Here is a 20,687-nt window from a genome sequence, read left to right as displayed (position 1 = left end):
AAATCTTTAAAAAAAAAAAAAAAAGATAGTGGTGGATCTGGGGGGGCGGGGGAGAGGAGGGAAACTTGGAGAGGGAGGATTAGTCACTCCCAAAATCCCTTAATCATGAACTGTGGCTATAGAACATATCTCACTTCTAAAAACTTTTAAAGATACTTTAGCTTATTTCATTCTTATGGCAGCCAGTGAGGAAGAAAGGGAAGGCTATTGGTAATATCTTGCAGAATTGAAACATGTACTGCCCTGAACTAGAAGTTCTACTTTGGAATCAGCTGTTTTCTCGCTTAAGTGTGGGGAAATAGAGGAACAAGGATTTAAAGATGGTATTTTCCTGTAGTAGCATTGTTAGAAATAGCACCAAACTGAAGACTTACATAAATGCCCACCAGTGGTGAAAGTTTTAATTGAGATAGACCCCTAACTTAGACACCTTTGCAGAGTCTAAAGAAAGAGTGGAGATGGATGGATGGATAAGTACAGATATCAAGTATGGAATGAAAAGAAAGACTTAAAACTTAAAAAGAAGAAAATTTTCATCCGTGTGTGTGGGTATGTGTGTGTGTCTCTAAGATGGACTACATGTCAGAATTAACAGTGGTTGTCCCAGAAGAATGGGAGATACTGAGGAGAGGGAGAATCCCTACTTTTTTAAATAAGTTTATTTTTATATCATTTTGTACATTTTTTTTCCATCTCAATTGTAATCCCCGCGGGTTTCCCAACACCAAGTCACCCGTGTGCCATCACCATAATCCCGTGCATTTCCCTCCCCCCCCTCGTTTTTGATCCCATTCCCCACTCCACCCCCACAAAATGTCTCTGGTATATGGTTGTTCATTATTTTTGTTATTTTCTCGCCTGGTCCATTATACTCCTGCTATGAGCAAAACCATCCGGTGTTTTTCTTTCTTTTTCTGGCTTAGGGAGAATCCCCACTTTTTGTGTACTTCCGATTTGAATCTTAACAATGATCTGACATAACTTTTGTAATTAAAGTATTATTTGAGGATAGCAAAGCCAAACTTGGTCTTGTTCCACTTACTAACTGCTCATGTTAGACTCAACAGGGCAGCTTTGTATACCCTTCCATCAGTCCATGCCCTGGGGATTTGGCTGTCTCTGGAGGCATTTGTGGTTGTCACCTGGGTGTGGGGGACAGTGTCTAAACTGCTTTAGATACCACATAACATAGTAAGATTATATACTTTGAGTTATCTCACCTCAGTGAAGCAGGAAAGTTATGCTTTTTATTAATGTTTTAATAAAAAGCAGGAAATTATGCTTTTTATTAATGTTTTATAATGAATGAATTAAACACAAAAATGTTCAAGTATAATGAATTGCCTAGCTCTTGCTATATACACTTTCAGCAGTTTTCCTGCCACACACTTTAAACAATTTTACCAACAGTTATCTACATTTATGTAGATTAGAAAACTGTAACCTATGGGGATTAGCGACGTCAAATATTCAAATTGAGGTTTGTGACTTTGTAGATGTGTTCTTTCTTGTTCACCAAACTAAAATTAAGGAGCAATATTTTATCTTTTTTAAAAGATATGTGTGTGGCCCTCCCTGGTGGCGCAGCAGGTTAAAGCACAGCACTGAAAATCTAAAGCCGCTTCCGCATGAGTTGGATTCCCGCCTGCCCCGGAGGTGACCACATGGTGTGGCAGACCTCTCCTGACCCACCCGCTGCTCCCCTCAGCAGTGTACTTCCTCGATCTGCCTGTTCTGCTCCCCACTCTGTCTCTGGTGAAGCCTCTCGCCGCCCCTGAGCCTCTGGCCTGTACCCCAGTTCTGTATGCACAAATAAATAATTTAAAAAAAAAAAAAAAGATATGTGTGTTAGGGCCCTCCCTGGTGGCGCGGTGAGTTAAGGCACACAGCACTAAGAAGCTAAAGCCACTTCAGCATGCATTTGATCCCTGCTGGAAGGTGACCCACATGGCATGGCAGACCTCTCCTGGCGCAGCAGACCTCTCCTGACCCACCCGCTGCTCCCCTCAGCAGTGTACTTCATCAGTTGGCCCGTTCTGCCCTCCACTCTGTCTCTGGTGAATCCTTTTACCACCCCTCACCTCTGGCCTGTAAGCCCAGTTCTGTGTTTATAAATACATAAATCTTAAAAAAAAAAAAAAGATATGTGATATCACTAAATTACCTGAAAGTGAAATTTTTGGTAAATCATTTTCCTAATCTCTCAAACTTGGGACAATACTACAGTGGTGATTTAACATTGATTCTGTAAAGCCCATACTTTAACCTTTGCACAAAAATATTACAACAGATGCAATCAATGTCCAAGGAGCTATTCATTTTAACCTTTAAGTGTTCATGACATGATACATATAAATTTGTACATTTTTTTTTAAAGATTTATTTATTCGTGCATACAGAACTGGGGTACAGGCCAGAGGCTCAGGGGCAGTGAGAGGCTTCACCAGAGACAGAGTGGGGAACAGAACAGGCAGATCGACGAAGTACACTGCTGAGAGGAGCAGTGGGCGGGTCAGGAGAGGTCTGCACGCCATGTGGTCACCTCCGGGACAGGCGGGAATCGAACTCATGCGGAAGCAGCTTTAGATTCTCAGTGCTGTGCTTTAACCCACTGCACCACCAGGGAGGGCCCTAAATTTGTACATTTCTAATATTCAATTTGTTAGTTTGATTTTTAAACTACATCAGAAGAATCTGGCCCACTATTTTTTTTTTTTTTTTTTGGTGATGGTACTTATCCTATTTTTAGTGTGCTTGACTGCTTTTGTTTTTCTGAGGTAGGTGATTTATGTGCTATTAGTAAGTTGATATTCTAATTATAATTATTAACTTTAAAGAACATAGACTTGGGGAGCTTTTTGTGGAATTGTCGGCATGGTGTTGAGAGGATCCAGTATTACAATATGTTCTTCCTTTGTTTTTTTGCAAGCTTCCTTTGCCCAGGGTTAATTTGTAGAGAAACAATCTTTGGTAGGCTCCTAGAGATGTATTTTGTTAAAATGAGTAGCTCCTTGGACAAAGATTGCATTTGTTGTAATATTTTTGTGCAGTTTTCCCTGTGAGGTATATCAGTTACCCTGACATTAATAATTGGTTATGGAATAAGATTGGCCATATGCTGGCATTTCATTTATATGCACAATTTTATTTAATCCTCATAATAACCTTGTTAAGTAGGTAATGTTGTATATCAGTTTTACTGAGGAAGAAACTGAAATGTAATAAAGTTAAGTACCTTGCTCTCAGACAGACAGTAAGTATCAGAGTTTAGATAAAACTTAATCTGCCTGATTTAAATTCCCGAGGTTTTAATCAGTGCCTTAAATTACTTCTCTTCATAGTCAAATAAAGTAAGACAAGGTCACTAACTTTAAGAAGATGAGACTAGTGATTCCTAACCCTTAACAGCACATTTGAGGAGCCTTTGTGAGAGCTGTGGGATCAGCCTCCCCCAAAATATTCAGATAGGCTCCTCCCAAGATGGCTACAGCTGGCTTTTTCCAGTATGTATCACCCAGGTATATGGAGCTAAGATAAACTGAAGACCTGTGGGCCTGAGAAGAAACAGTTACCATAACTTTAAAGAATGAAGGGTTACCTAAAGCTAGGGCCCAAAATAAGCTTTCAACTGGAGAAACCTATCTTAAGGTAGCACATACGTGTAGAGGCAAGGTCCTCCTCTCCTCACTATGTGATACTCCCTTCCTCTCTCCCTGATGCCTGAGATCCCTTTGCACAGGATACAAATACCCAATTTGCCCCATTTACTTTAGGATTTATGTGTACATTCTCCATTTGTATATAATTAAATTTGGTCCTTTTCACCTACTAACATGCATTTGTTTCCTTCCTAGATGGTAAGGGTGGAGAATTTCCCCTGTGCCCTAAAAACCAAGATTAAAATACTGAATTACGAGAATTAAATGGGTATCACCTTAAAAATCAATGCTGAATGGAGGAAAGGAGAACTTTATTTTCAGAGTCAAGGTTGAGAGCTAGCCAAGAGAAAAACAGTTCAGCATGAAGAATTTCCTCTGCCAACTGCATATCCCAAAAACACCTTGTCGAAGAAGGATCCATTTTATTTGCCATTGGTGATAGGCAGGCCTTTTGCAATAGAAAAAAAAAATCACATTAAAGTAGCAGTAAGATATTGCTAATAAGATAAGTAATAAGATATTTGTTTATGTCAACAAATGATAATTTTTTAACATTTGGCTGAATAGGAAATATATACTTGAACTCAGGGAATCCTTATGTCTGTGGCAGGTGCAATCCGGGTGTTAGACACGCAAGAATTGAGATACAATCGGTCATGACGCTTTGTGGATCTGCAGCTCTTCTACTCTCATCTCTTCTTCATGGGGCCACAGCACAAGGGATGGGATTTTACTTGACAAAACTTGCAGGGTGTTTCACAGCCCACATCTCTAACATCTCTTTGCTAGCAGATATCCTATGTCTCACTCAAAATGTCTGCATGGTATCTTTCTCTGCACTCAAATTTTTCTGACTTTTCCTCATGGGAATTGTCAGCTGGTAGGTACTGCCTCATTTCTTCAGTCACATATTCACTCAATGAATTGAGCATCTACTATATGCTGGTATATTGTCAGTGCTGGAGCTACAATAATAAATAAAGCATAGAGCTTGCTGCCATTGCTTGCACCATAGTAAGGGTGACAGATTTTAGTCAAACATCCTGGGACTGTGTAATCACAACCCAGATAGAAAACTTGAGTCTCTGCAAAGGAACCTAATGGAGATGCTGAGGGCAAGGAAAAAATGCTACCTAAATGTGATCTGAAGCATGAGTGGGAGTCAGATAGGTAAAGGGGGTGGGGAGAACATCTCAGTCAGGAAAGAACACACCTTGTATGGGGAAGAGTAGAGGCAGACTGTCAGTGTGACTGAGGCAGAGCAACTTGGAGAGCTCTGCTGGAAGAGGGTAGAGGAGGGAGGCTGGGCAGCAGTTGGCCCTATGGATTCTGCTTTGTCTTAAGCAGTGGGGAGCTCTAAGCAAGAGTGTTATATCAGATGTGTGTTTTTGAAAAGATTGGGTTTCTGTGTAGAGAAGTAGGATAGGTGGGAGGGTGGAAAAGGCTGTAGAGGCCCCTCAGATTTAAGACCCTCTCATCTAGCCTCTACATAGAACACTTATGCTAGGATGGTGGCCTTGGGTTTGTAAGAAATGAATGGATTTTAGAAATACTTACGAGGTAAAATAACAGTAGTCTAATGGATTGGATATGAAGGTGAGCGAAGGATGACTCCGAGGTTTTTAAACAATGGAATTACTAATTCTGATGGATGGGGAAAATGATCTGAGCATAATTTTGGAGAAAATCATGAATTTGGTTTTGCATATATTGCATGTATGGTACTTTAAAATGTCCTTATTTCATATAGAATAAAGGATTGTGGGATGGAGGTTAACAGGTAATAATGATGTCAACATTCAGATTATGGCTTTCAGTATTGGGGAAATAACAATCAATTTATAATTACATATGGATTATTCACATGGTTGTAAATTCTAACATTTAATGAATCAACCAGGGGTATTTATTTGAGTTTGGAGACTTGGGTCATCATAGAAAGAGAGGAGTCGATTTCATGTGAAAAAGAGTGGTACCTTATCCTTACTATGAAGATGAGATTCTGAGATAGAAAACTAGAGGACAATAAGAGACTATTATGAGCATGTATTTATTAACTAGTTTAATAACCTAGAAGAGATAGACAATTTCTTAAAAATATAAGGAAGAAATAGAAAACTTTAAGATACAAGCAACAAAAATGAAGTAGTGATCAGGACACTCCCAAAAATAAAAGGCCAGGACCAGATGTCTTCACAAGTAAGTTCTACCAACCCTTCAAAAATGAAGTAAAACCTACCCTATCTAGAGCAATTAGGTGAGAGAAAGATATAAAAGGGTTCCATATTGGGAAGGAAAAATTAAAGCTATAATTGTTTGCAGATGATTTAGTAATAAACATAGGAAACCCTAAAGATTCCACTAAAAGATTAATTGAAATAAGATATCATTTCAATAAAGTGGTAGGTTATGAAATTAATACACAAAATCACTTGCCTTTCTATCTGCAAACAATGAGCTAGAAAGAGAAGAAATTAAGAAAAATAATCCCATTTATAGTTGTATTAAAAATAATTAAACCTAACAAAGAAGGTGAATGTCCTATAGGAAGAAAACTATAAGATGTTGTTTAAAGAAATAGAAGAAGACACAAAGAAATTGAAGATATTGCATACTCATGTATTGGAAAAACATTGTTAAAATGGCCACCCTAGACAATGTAAAAAAAAAAAAAAAGATTCAGTACAATCTTTGTCAAGAATTCAATGACATTACTCTAAGATATAGAACTATCATTACTAAAATTCATATTGAACCACAAAAGACCCTGAACAGTCAAAGTAATATTGAACAAAATAAATAAATTAAAAGGATGAATGAAATTATCATACTCCCAGACTTAAAGCTTTACTACAATGTTATAATAGTCAAAACATTATGGTACTGGACCAGAAACAGATAGATACCTAGGCCAATGAAACAGAATTGAGAACCACAAAATAAGCCCATATACATATGGTAAATTAATTTATAGCAAGGGAGCTATAATACAAAATGGAGAAAAGAAAGCCTCATTAAAAAATGGTGTTATTAGGCCCTGCCTGGTGGCACAGTGGGTTAAAGCACTGCACTGAGAAACTAAAGCCACTTCCGCATGAGTTCAATCCCCTCCTGCCCCGGAGGTGACAGACCTCTCCTGACCCGCCCGCTGCTCCCCTGTTCTTCGTCGATCTGCCTGTTCTGCTCCCCACTCTCTGGTGAATCCTCTCACCCTCCACATCTCTGGCCTGTACCCCAGTTCTGTATGCACAAACAAATCTTAGGGAAAAAAAATGGTGTTAGGAAAACTGTACAACCACATGCAAAAGAATATGACCACTATCTCACACCATACACAAAAACGAACTCAGTGGATAAAAGCTGTGGATGTTAAACCTGAAATTTATATGGTAGAAAACATAGGCAAAACACTCCATTGCCTAGGAATCAGAAATATCTTTGTTTCTAATAGCAAGGATAACAAAAGAGAATATAAACAGGGACTATATCAACTAAAAAGCTTCTGCACAACCAAGAAATTGGCACTAAAAAACATGGACACCCTAACGAATGGGAGAAAATATTTGCACAAAATACAGCTGACAAGTGGCTGTTATTCCACATCTACAAAGAGCTCATACAACTCAACCAAAAGAAAACAAATATGGGCAAAGGAGTTAGGCAGGCACTTCTCCAGAGAGGATAGACAGGTCGCCAATAGGTACATGAAAAATGCTCGTCATCACTTATCCAGGAAAGCAAATCGAAACCACAAGACACCACATGTGTTAGAATATCAAAAAGATGAGAAACAACAAATGCTGGGGAGGGCGTGGATGAAGGCAACCCTCCTATGCTGTGGGTAAGAATGGGGACTTGTACAGTCCCGATGGAAACAATATGGAGGCTCTTCAAAAAATTAAAAATGGATCTACCATATGGTCCAGCAATTCCACTCTTAGCTAGCTACTGAAATAATATAAACACACTAATTTGAAGGGAAATATGCTCTCCTATATTCATTGCAGCCCTGTTTACAATTGCCAAGCTATGGAAACAACTGACATGCCCTAGAACAATTGAGTGTATCAGAAAAATGTGGTTTATATGTAGGAATAAATTCTATTCAGCTAAAAAAGATAAACTCTTGTCATCGTGACACCATGAACAGAACTGGAAGGGAGTATGCTAAGTGAAATAAGTCAGAGGGAGGAAGGCAAATTCTGGATAGTGTCACTGATATAAAGAGTATTGAGAAACAAAGCAAAGGGTCAGATAATCCAAACCAGTACAACCCCTGAGAATACCAAAGGGTGATGAGAAGGGTGAGAACAAACTGGGGAGGGTGCACAGTGGACTATGCTGGTGGAGTCTGGGTGCTTTGTTGTTGACTGTAGTGTGGTAACTACACCTGACGTGTGAGATCCTGTACCTCAGAAACACAAACAATGTTGTAAACCTTTGATCCTTCATAAATAGCAGTGTACATTTCAGAATTTAGCTATAAATGCCATGTAAAGAGTCTATATCTTTATGTGCTGGGGCAAATCTACAAATATGGTCATTTCACATATTCCATGAAAGGTAAAACAGAAACAGTGATTACCTGAATATCAGATTTCACATAGTTCTGTTAATAGTAATAAAGTAACTGGGAGTTACTTTATTGTGATATTTGTCAAATGGAGGTTGCCAAGCAAGCTTTCGTAACTTAAAAAAAAAATTATGCATATTCTGGGGTATAGTCCAGAAATGTGGCAGGTGAGAGAATTCAGTACAGAGGCAGAATGGGGAGCCGAACAGGCAGATGTACTGAAATACACTGCTAAGGGGAGCAGCTAGTGGATCAGAAGAGTCTGCTGCACCATGTGGGTCAACTCCCTGGCCAGGGATTGAACTTACGCTGCAGTACCTGCGACTAGCTTCATAGTGCTCTCCTTTAACCTGTTGCATCAGCAGGGAGGGCCCAACTTTTCAAAGCTTAACAGCCTCTCTGGTGAAGCAGTGATTTTCTTGGATAAACATAAAATAACATTTGTAAAATAAATTTACTGGGCCCTCCCTGGTGGCGCTGCAGGTTAAAGCACTGCACTAAGAAGCTAAAGTCACTTCCGCATGAGTTCGATTCCCACCTGCCTCGGAGGAGATCCACATGGCGTGGAAGACCTCTCCTGGCCCGCCTGATGCTCCCCTCAGCAGTGTATTTGGTTGATCTGCCTGTTCTGCTCCCCGCTCTGTCTCTGGTGAATCCTCTCACCCTCCGTATCTCTGGCCTGTACCCCAATTCTGTATGAATAAATAAATAAATCTTTAAAAAAAATTAAATTTACTGCAGGTTCAAAGATCAAGTTGCCCAAGACATCACTCAGAGTAGAATGTATTATATGTGACAGAATAATGATCTACAATGGGTCAGAAGCTTGTAAATCTAGATACAAATTATCCTGCTTGAAGCGAAAGCCAAAGAGATAATGAACATACTTCTTCACTAAGTGGCAGTGCTGGCTGTCACGTGACATGCCAGTGGGAGAGCACCTGTGGGACCATGGACAACCTTGCTTCATTGTCAGAGGAGATAGTAAAAAGTTGGGACTGATCAGGTCAAGGCTCCAAGCGTGTCTCCCAGGAATAGGCACTGTGTACATCATCTGTCCCCATGGCACACCTGGCAAGGGCTAGGTGCACTCATGAGTGCTTGAACTTGAGGGATTTGAGAGCAATGCTTCTCCATGACTTGGGTGAGGTCATCCATCTGGTTTCAGGTGTGATCAAGTAAGAATTGCTCACTGACACAGGTGTGTCTTTAGGAGCCAGAACTGATGGCTTGAAAGGTGAAAATGACATCTTTGAGGCTATCAGTGTGACAATATTTTCAGAATAATAACGACCCCATCAGGTTGTTCCTGGTATTTCCTTTTACCCTTTGTCTCCTCTCCTATCTGCTCAACCCTGATCATTCTGTGTTCAAGACAGCAAATAGCAGAGTATGTTTTGCCTTTTGAGATTCAAATACCTGGGTCATAACGGCAAACAGAAGAGACTTGACCTAGTCTGTCCAGTATAAGATCAAAGCTTCTCCTTAGACAGGGGTGTGTTAGTGACTGGAGAGATGGACAAGAGGGTCAGCTGGGCTCAGAGTGGTCAGGCTGGGTCTGAAGGACATTTGGAGAAACTGAGAGGAAGCCTGACACATCCCTGCAGTGCTTTGAGGACCTTGTTTGACTTGAACTTATGGACTACCAATACTTGATGCTCTTCCTGATACTCTATGAGTTAGGATTTTTTTTTTAACTTGTAGGAATGACAGTGAAGAAATCAGTTTACCAGTGGCCTGACCTGTATCTCAAGTTCCCATCACAGAGCTGGGTGAAAAAGATAGCACCATCCATCCAATTCTTATGTAAAATGTTATTTCACTTTTATTCTAATAATTACTTTCAAATTTTACCTAAAATCAGCATTCTGCTTGTGTGCTGAGTGCATACTAATGTGTGGGAAATTGAGAACCTGGTGGCTTATCTGAGGAGCATGTCTGCTTAGGAATGATTAACTACGATGTTTCTCCTGTCCTTTTTGGCTCTCTTCCTTTGTCTCTTCTCTTTTCTTCCTGCCCCAATCCTATAAATATCTTCCCAGCCTAAACCTCACGTTATTCTTGTTAATCTAGAATGGAAACTTCCATCATTTTCTTGAGGCATATATAATCATATAGAAAGCTAGAGGAGACAGATCTTAACCATGGATTGTTTTACAAAAATAGGACTACAAGAAAAAAAAAAATATTGTTGGGAAACTCCATAACCCCATGTAGAAGAATGAAGTTGGAGTCTTATCTTACACCATATACAAAAATCAACTCAAAATGGGTTAAAGACTTAAAATTATAATGCTTCCAGAAGAAAAAAAAGTGGAGAGCTTCATGACACTAAATGTAGCAATGATTTCTTGGATATGACACAAAAAAACACAATATTATTGTGTATATGTCCTTATGTACTAGGAAGGCTGGTGTAGGACTGCAGATTAATCAAATGTATACTTAAATTTTGCAAAATTAAAACTATTACAGTATCACTTTTCAAAAAATGGTAATGTTTTACATTTCTGGCATCAGTATTTGAGAGCACAGGAGTGGTTTTGATCTATCCGGGCCAGCCGTTGGCCGGCTGTCATGGGTGGTCCTGTGGCCTTGGGCTTCCTTGGTTTACTGAGCTTTGCCCGTCTGTGGGGGCCAGCAGGGATCTCGTGGGAAGTGACAAGGCCTGACTGGGCTCAGGCTGATGGGGCTCCGCAGCATGTCAGAGACCTCTGCTGTCTGAGCGGGTCCTGTGGCGCTTGTGCTGAGGTTACAAGTTTCTTGGTGCTCTGGCTTTTACCTGCCCATGCTGGGGATGGTGCTTTTTTTTTTTTTTTTTTTTTGCATGTAGCCGTTTCATGTTTCTCAGCCCCCTTTATTAACAATTCACACTTCTAAAGTGCCTCATTCAATGTATATTTTTAGCATATTTGAAGAAGTACTGCTATTAGCCACAGTGGAATTTAGAACATTTCAGGGGCCACCTGGTCCCTCAGAGAGCTCTAATCTACTTCCTATGTTCTAAATTTGCCTTTCTAGATATTTCATGCTAATGGAACCATATAGTACATGGTTATTGCACTGTCTTCTTTTACTTAGCATAATGTTTTCAGGGTTCATTTATGTTTTAGTACATATCAGTAATTCATTCACTTTTGTGGCCAAATAACATTCCATTGGATATACCACTTTTTATCTATCCATTTACCCTTTTTTTTGGGGATTCAGTTGAGTCCAATTTAGTGTTGTTATGTGGAAAGCTACTATGAACATCCATGTATAAATTTTTGTGTGGACATGTTTTCATCTTTTTGGAGATGGAATTGATAGGTCTATTATAATTTTTTGAGGAAATAGTTGTTTTCCAAAGTGACTGTATTTTTTCACATTACCACCAGCAGTGTATAAGGGTCCCAGTTTCTCCCCATCCTTACCAACGTTTGTCATGACCTGTGTGTTTGTTTACAGCCATCTTAATAGTTTTGAATTTTTAAAAAAGATTTATTTATTTGGGGGCCTCCCTGGTGGTGCAGTGGGTTAGGATGCAGCACTGCAAGCAAGCCGCAGCCGCTTCAGTGCAAGTTGGATCCCAGCCCCAGAGGTGACCCACATGGTGTGGCAGATCCCCGCTGACCCGCCCACTGCTCCCCTCAGCAGTGTACTTTGTCGATCTGCCTGTTCTGCTCCCCATTCTGTCTCTGGTGAAGCTTCTCACCACTCTCTGTACTTCTGGCTTGCACCCTGGTTCTATATGAATAAATAATCCTTAAAAAAAGATTTATTTGTTTATACAGAACTGGGGTACGTACATGCCAGAGGTGCAGGGGCAGCGAGATGATTCAACAGAGACAGAGTGGGGAGCAGAACAGGAAGATCAATGAAGTACACTGCTGAGGGGAGCAGCGGGCGAGTCAGGAGAGGCCTCCCAGCTATGTGGAGCAGCCGGGGCAGGCGAGGATCGAACTCATGCTGAAGTAGCTTTAGCTTCTCAGTACTGTGCTTTAACCCGCAGCACCACCAAGGAGGGCCCAGTAGATAAATCAAAAGATTTATGTATTTGTGCATACAGAACTGGAGTATAGGCCAGAGTTTTAGGGGCAGTGAGAAGATTCACCAGAGACAGAGTGGGGAATAGAACAGGCAGATCAACCAAGTATACTGCTGAGGGGAGCAGTGAGCAGGTCAAGAGAGATCTGCCGTGTCATGTGGGTCACCTCCGGGCTGGGGATCGACCTCATGCAGAAGTCGTTTTAGCTTCTTGGTGCTGTGCTTTAACCTGCTGTGCCACCAGGAAGGACCCAAAATACTTGTTATTTTTTAACCTTAAAAAACCTTATTTTTTTTTTTTTGTATTTCAGAGACTGTGAAGAACTCTGAAGTATTTATAGATTGAATGAATTACCTTAAATTGTCTAGGAAAGTAAAGTAAGAAGGAAATTCTTGAGGAATAAATTGCTCTATTAATGAAGACTTTGGTTAAAATACTATTGTCTGACCTTTTTTTTTTTAAAGATTTATTTATTTAAGCTTGCAGAACCGGGGTACAGGCCAGAAATGTGGTGGGTGAGAGGATTCACCAGAAACAAGAGTGGGGAGCAGAACAGACAGATCTACTGGAATACACTGCTGAGGGGAGCAGTGGGCGGGTCAGGAGAGGTCTGCCATGCCATGTGGGTCAGCTCCCTGGCTGGGGATTGAACTTCAGTGGCTTCAGTGGCTTCTGAGTGCTTCATAGTGCAGAGCTTTAACCTGTTGTGCCACCAGGGAGAGCCCCTGACCTTTTTTTTTTTTAAGGTTGGAGAAGGGCCATCACCAGCCACTATAAATCCCTATGTCTGTATTTATGATAAATAAGCCAGTGACATTTTGCTTCAAGTAGATGTTATTTTCTTTGCAAAACTGAATCTTGAGCAAATGTCATGCTTGAATTCACATCTTTCACATTTCTTTAACAGAGACTCCAGTATATATAACATTGAAAGTTCCTGTCTTAAGTGAGGCTTATTGCAGTTAGGCAGAAGAATAAACATAATTGTGATCTATAAACCTAACTCTCTTTCTTTAGCTATGGTATCTAAAACTGTCAGAAATTATGTCTGTTAGATCCTCAAGTGATTTTTAGACAAATGTATAGTAAAAGAAAAAGTGTGACAACTCTGAATACTTTTAATATTGTGTATGGAAATTATGTAAATTGAAGCATCTTTACATTTATAGTTGAACTTTATTTCATTATATCTGTTCTTTAGGCTTGGGAATTTATGGCAAACAATGTGCGTATTCCTGGCAATTTAAAAGTTTTGGTTACTTAGATTTTAAACTACTTTGTATTAAATATTGCATACTTCTTAAAGAACTCAGCATATTTCCATTTCTGAGTAATCTGATTAAATTAAGAAAAATATCTGAACTGGTATGTCCTTTGTTGATGATGAGCAGTTATATTAATACTTTATTTTAAAGAGTTAATAAAGAGACAAGAGCCTAAACAATTGTTTGGTTCATTAACAGTGCTGAACTTTTTTTAAAGTATAACTTTTTCTGGAAGAAAAACCAGTACACTAACTTTTAAAAATTTGTTATACAGGATTAGCTGAACCATCCTTTGTTGCAAAATATGAAGATAGTTTGTTTAAGGATTTATTTCAAAACTATGAAAGATGTGTTCGTCCTGTAGAACATCTGAATGACAAGATAAAAATAAAGTTTGGCCTTGCAATATCTCAATTAGTGGATGTGGTAAGTATGCACATCGTTACATATACAATTTCAATTGAATTCTATTTATTTATTTGTTTTTTAAGTTTTATTTATTTATTTATGCATAGAAGAACTGGGGTATAGGCCAGAGGTGCAGGGGTTGAGAGGATTCATTCACCTCAAAGACAGAGACAGAGTGGGGAACAGAACAGGAAGATCTACTGAAATACACTGCTCAAGGCAGCAATGGGTGAAACAGCAGAGATCTGCGCGCCATAGTGGGTCAGCTCTCTGGCCAGGGATTGAACTGAGGCCACAGCAGTGATAATGTGATAATGCCGAGCCTTAATGCCTAACTACCAGGGAGGTCCCCATAGATTTATTTGAGAGCATCTTAAGTGTGCCAAAGATTACAAAGATGAATAAGACATAACTCTTTACTCAAAGAACTCACCAGGGAAAAGTAATTATTATGCCACATGCAGGGATATTCCATGTTTTTTTTTTTTTTAAGATTATTTATGCATACAGAACTGGGGGACAGGCCAGAAGTGCAGGGGTAGTGAAAGGATTCACCAGAGACGGTGTAGGGAGCAGAATAGGGAGATCGATGAAGTACACTGTTGAGGGAAGCAGCAGGCAGGTCAGGAGAGGTCTGGTGTGCCATGTGGGTCACCTCTGGGGCAGGCAGGGATCGAACTCATGCTGAAGTGGCTTTAGCTCCTTAGTGTGGTGCTTTAACCCGCTGTGCCACCAGGGAGGGTCAGAAATACTTATATCTGGTAATTATAACAGGTCTATTTATTTTTAACAAATTTGAAGATATTAAACACTTTATACGACAATTTCTTATATGTGTAAAACATACATCCAAAAGTTTTAAAAAGTGAAGATTTGGCCCTTCCTGGTGGTGCAGTGGGTTAAAGCACTGTACTAAGAAGCTTAAACCACTTCTGCCTGAGCTTGATCCCTGCCTGCCCAATAGGAGATCCACATGGCGTGGTAGACCTCTCCTGACCCGCCTGCTGCTCCCCTCAGCAGTGTACTTTTTCTATCTGCCTGTTCTGCTCCGCACTCTGTCCCTGGTGAATCCTCTCACCCTCCGCATCTCTGGCCTTTACCCCAGTCTGTATGAATAAATAAATAAATGTTTAAAAAAAAAGCGAAGATTAAAAAGTTCAAGAGTAGAGTCATAGATTCTTGGGGTGAAAAGTTTTCTCACCAGTTTGTTGCCCATTATGATACATAAATATTTCAGCTGTTTGTTCATGTGACATTCACCAAGGAGTATAAATCCCCATGATAACTCATGCAAGATATATATACATATATATATATATATACATATACATATATATATATATTTTATTTTATAACAGTTTATTTTTACATCATTTTGTACATTTTTTTTCCATCCCAATTGTAATCCCCGTGGGTTTCCCATCACCAAGTCACCCGTGTGCCTGATGGCACATAATCCCATGCATTTCCCTCCCCACCCCACCCCCGTTTTTGGTCTCATTCCCCACTCCACCCCCACAAAATGTCTCTGGTATATGGCTGTTCATTATTTTTGTTATTTTCTCGCCTGGTCCATTATACTTCTGCTATGAGTGAAACCATCCGGTATTTTTCTTTCTCTTTCTGGCTTATCTCGCTAAGCATGATCTTTTCCAGCTCCATCCAAGTTGCTGCAAAAGACATGTGTTTCTCTTTTTTGGTTGCTGAGTAATATTCCATTGTATATATGTACCACATCTTTTTAATCCAGTCATCTACTTTTGGGAATTTGGGCTGCTTCCATGTTTTTCCAATTGTAAATAAAGCAGCAATAAACATGGGGGTACAGGTATCTTTTTGAATCAGTGTTTTTGTGTCTTTTGGGTAGATACCTAGGAGTGGGATTGCTGGGTCGTAGGGAAGCTCCATGTTTAGCAGTTTGAGGAACCTCCAGTTTTCCATAGTGGTTGTACTAGTTCGCATTCCTACCAGCAGTGCAGGAGAGTTCCTTTTTCTCTACATCCTCGCCAACATTTGTTGTTGCTAATTGTTTGAAGATGTGCCATTCTCACTGGGGGGAGATGGTATCTCATTGTGGTTTTAATTTGCATCTCCCTTAGAGTGATGTTGAACATTTTTTCATATGCTTGTTGGCTAGCAAAATATTTATATTTAAACTATAAAGTTCACACTCATTTCCAAACCCAGTTTCTTCTTGTTCTAATTATGTCAATCAAAGATTAATTCCCTGCTGTGTTCCCAGAAGAGTTAAGAAGACCAAGAGTGGGAGTGCTTTTATATATACATATATTTAAGTAACATCTAGAGAAATGCCTTTATTACTTGATTAGAGAAGTAATGCATATTTTGTAGAGACTTTAGAAAGTACAAAAAAATTCAACTAAGAAAGAAAATTTTATTACATTACACCACCCCAAGATGACCAGTAGTAACAATTTGTTATATATCTTGCAGTTTTTTCTTTGATGTGTATCACAAAATTTTAGACATAATTTTTTTACTGCTTATTTTCCTACTGTTACATGATGAACATTTTCCTTTGTCATTACATAATCTTCAAATGTGATTTTAACGGCTATGTAATATTCCACTTATACTTTACATAAACATTCTCCTATTGTTTGCAGATGCTTGTTCCCAATATTTTTTCATTATAAATGGCAGTGATGAATATATTTGTCTACAGGTGTCTGAATTTCTCCATTCCTGAAGAATGTGTATCAAAAGATACACATTTTTAAAAAAGATTTATTTATTTATACATACAGAACTGGGGTACAGGCCAGAGGTGCAGGGCAGCAAGAGGATTCACCAGAGACAGAGAGGGGAGAATAACAGGCAGATCGATGAAGTACACTGCTGAGGGGAGCAGCAGGCGGGCCAGAAGAGGTCTGTCATACCATGTGGATCACCTCTGGAGCAGGCGGGAATTGAACTCATGCTGCAGTGGCTTTAGCTTCTTAGCACTGTGCTTTTACCCACTGTACACCAGGGAGGGCCCAGATATACATTTTTTAAAAGTCTGCTGATACGTCATCTAAATGCTTCCACAAAGATCAGTGAATATGGGTCATGAACTCCCTCTTTGCTAGGCAAAAAGAAGAGATTTGAAATATAAATAAAAAATAGGAAAGTTGGAAATAAGCGGAGCTTGCTTTGAAGACCTTTCTTTGTAGTTGGAATATTAGTTGGAATGACCATGGAACGATGTGTTACTAATTTGTGATATTACAAAGATCTGGGAATTCAGATGTCAGCAACTGAGATTATCAAAGAAGGCAGGAGAAGTGATACTTAAGCTGATTTTGCAAGTGTAGCAACTGACATTCAGAGAGGAAAATAATGAAGAGTGAAAACATAGGTACATGTGTGCTATGTACAGAAGCTACTGAGCTTTTTCATTCAGTTGTGTAGGTCAAAGGCTAATAGTAGAAGCCTCACTGCACAGAAGTCATACAACCCCGTGGTGGAGAAGGAAGAGGTGAGAAAGGAGGCCAGTGCGCCTTGCTTCTTCCTGTTCCTCCTACTCGGAGAACTTTCTTTCTCAGCTCAAGCCATTTATTCATTGAGACCCACTTCATTTGTCATACAGACCTTTTATGAAATCTTTCTGAATTTCCTAGTCACTTGTCTCCTCCAACAGTTTTTATGTTTTAACTTGGTGCCCATCACACTGGTGCTGGTGGTCCATTGTGGCTTCCTCACAGGTAGGTTAGCTTGTATGTGCCTTGTGCCAGATACTATGAATGATATCTGGCACAGAGTGATGGAGAATGGAGATCTAAGAGGCAAATTAGAAGACCATGGAGAAGAAGGAGCAGAACTTGAACATGGATGTAAATGCAGCATCAAATTTTGGTCCCTCAGTGATGAGAAAGAATAACACATTTGAAAGATAAAATTAGTTGTTATGGAAGGAAAACAGAGAAGGATGCATTTTGTTGTAATGTAAGATGATTGTGGTACATGTAAAAGAAAGTGTTCCTGGGCCACTGGGAAATCCAGACAGGCTCTGAGATGAGGGATGAAGCTAAACATGTCAATTTGGAGTTGCTGGTCTCGGGATGATTGTTGAAAACTTTGGATTGATGAGTTTTTAAAGCAAGCAGGAGAATGGGAGCCTGATCCTTGAGGAACAATCATAGAAAGTGGTAGAAACAAAGGTTAGCTAAGCAGAGAGCTGGGGAAGAGTTGCTGCTCCAGGAAATGCAGACTCACTTCTGAGTTCCTATGTTCCTTTTATTGCTGGGTTCCTTCCCACTACAAGACATATTTGATAGCTCTTCCTTGAAGTTTCCTCAGATTTCTACCTTATTTCCTAATGTTTTCTCTTGCTCCTTAAAATTAAAGGATTGCCACTTGTAATGAGGGAGATGCAAATCAAAACCACAATGAGATACCACCTCACCCCAGTGAGCCTGGCATCTTCAAACAACTAGCACCAACAAATATTGGTGAGGATGTAGAGAAAAAGGAACTTTCCTGTACTGCTGGTGGGAATGCAAACTAGTACAATCACTATGGAAAACTGTTTGGAGGTTCCTCAAACTGCTAAACATGGAGCTTCCCCATGACCCAGAAATCCCACTCCTAGGTATCTACCCAAAAGACACAAAAACACTGATTCAAAAAGATATCTGTACTCCCATGCTTATTACTATTTTATTTATAATTGGAAAGACATGGAAACAGCCCAAATGCCCCAAAATGGATGACAGGATTAAAAAGATGTGGTACATATACACAATGGAATATTACTCAGCAACCAAAAAAAAGAAACACATGCCTTTTGCAGCAACATGGATGGAGCTGGAAAAGATCATGCTTAGTGAAATAAGCCAGAAAGAAAAGGAAAAATACCAGATGGTGTCACTTTTAGCAGAAATATAACAGACCAGGCCAGAAAATAATAATAATAATAAACAGCTATATACTAGAGACATTTTATGGGGGTGGAGTGGGGAATGGGATCAAAAACACTGGTGGGGAGGGATGTGCATTGGACTATGGTGATGGCACATAGGTGATTTGCTGAGGGGAAGCCCACGGGGATTACAACTGATATGGAAAAATGCACAGAATGATGTAAAAATAAACTATTATATTATTTTTTTAAAAAAGTCCTAAAAAAAGTTTAAAGGATTGTCTTTTTGTTTTGATTTTCTTTTTAACACCCAATTTAAAAAATATTGCCCTAAAACTTTTCTGTGCTATTATGTGTTGTTAACATTGCTCCATTACTTGTGCTTGCACTTGAGTGTCTCTGTTCTTGCTCAATTTTGCTTTTGTTTTCCTGCACTGTGCACACCACAGATACTCAGGAGATACTGAGGTCATTTTCAAGTAGGTGATCCTGCTAAGGTAATCTTAAGGTCTAAGATGTCCCCCACATCTTTGAGGCTAGCTGCAAACTTATACATTACTCTTTCATGTGTGTTACTATTGAAAATGAAAGTACTGGGGTTTCACACACTGAGCAATATGTATGTGTGTTCACATTTTTTGGGTGAAAGTTCTTTAATTTTTATTAGATTTGCAAAGATGAGCTGCCATACAACATCACAGGTAATGTTTGGCAGAAACTTCCTAGCAGTTTAGAACTTTTTCCTAGTAAGCATGTATCTGATATAGGATCTGTAGTTAACTCTGAGTGGTATGTCACTTTGGGGCGGATAGTAGAGCTGGTGGGATAAGGTGATATTTCACCATTTTGAGTTCTAGTTGGTAGTCTGATTTTAGACAAGTTGCCAACTGGGCCAGTTTCCATAATTGCAGAGTGAAGGGAATGCAGTACAAAGAAAATCTCACAGCCCTTCCAGCATGACCATAAAATTTAATGGATGAGAAGTCACTTTAATTAGGCCATAATTATTCAGTTGAAAGGCTGGCATAAGCAAAGCTATTACAACAGAAAGGTCATAGCAATTACCAAAAACCCCTCCTTTTCTAGGAAAATAGGATATTGAAGCTCTATGAAATTACTATTCAAAGGTATGACCACAGATTTTTTTCTTTACATAGCAATTCCACAGAGAGATGCAAATTCTTGCCTCAGTGAAGGAAAATGACTTCAAGTTATCGTCTCTCAGGGATACATGGGAACACTAATCTCCCCGAATCTAAGATGCTCACGTTGTCACATTTTGCAGCTCTGAAATCAAGATGTATCTTGTAATTAACAGCAGCTTATAACTCATTTTCATCCTTTTTTCCAATCTTAGTACTAAGTATATAAAATAATGCTGCTTATTTCTTAGACTGCATCTTAGATTTGAGAAGACATAGTACTTAAAATTAGATACGCCCTTCTAGAGAACTGGATTGATCTACAGAATATAGTTACTGTATACAGAGAGGAGTATTTGCATAAAAATGAGGAAATTTCTTCTTTCAAGAATTTAGTTCCTGCCATGGGAATAATCAATCTTAACTTTTAATTTTATAGGATGAGAAGAATCAGCTAATGACTACAAATGTCTGGTTGAAACAGGTATGTATACAATTCAAAGGCCACCCTGCTGGTGACTGGGCCACTCTATTCCAAGGTTTTAGCACAAAGGGACATGCAAATGCAGTCTCCTGGATGGGATGGAGGTAGAAAGGTGAGGGTAGGTGGAAGTCTCGTGTTCATTCAGTTGAGGTTACTTGGGCGCCTGCTCTATGGATGATTGCTGGCGAAAAGAGCAGCGAACAATCAAAAGTCCCTGCCTTCAAGCAACTTCATTCTAGGGTGGAAAATGAACAAGTAAGGT

General features: G+C 39.4%; 1 protein-coding gene across 1 annotated transcript in view; it reads left to right on the top strand.

Annotated features, from left to right (window-relative positions):
* CHRNA5 (cholinergic receptor, nicotinic, alpha 5 (neuronal)) overlaps positions 1 to 20,687 on the top strand; it is a gene marked incomplete at its 5' end in the record, with an annotated part of 34,108 nt that overhangs the window by 6,473 nt on the left and 6,948 nt on the right. The window contains 2 exons of the mRNA XM_004674734.2: positions 13,802 to 13,953; positions 20,381 to 20,425. Coding sequence (XP_004674791.2) covers positions 13,802 to 13,953; positions 20,381 to 20,425 — 197 coding nt within the window. The remainder of the gene's footprint in view (positions 1 to 13,801; positions 13,954 to 20,380; positions 20,426 to 20,687) is intronic.

This window comes from Condylura cristata, unplaced genomic scaffold, assembly GCF_000260355.1.
Source record: "Condylura cristata isolate star-nosed mole 26May11 unplaced genomic scaffold, ConCri1.0 scaffold00002, whole genome shotgun sequence".
Lineage (NCBI taxonomy): Eukaryota > Metazoa > Chordata > Mammalia > Eulipotyphla > Talpidae > Condylura > Condylura cristata.
Note: the sequence above shows the minus strand (reverse complement) of the source record. Positions and strands in the feature narration are given on the sequence as shown.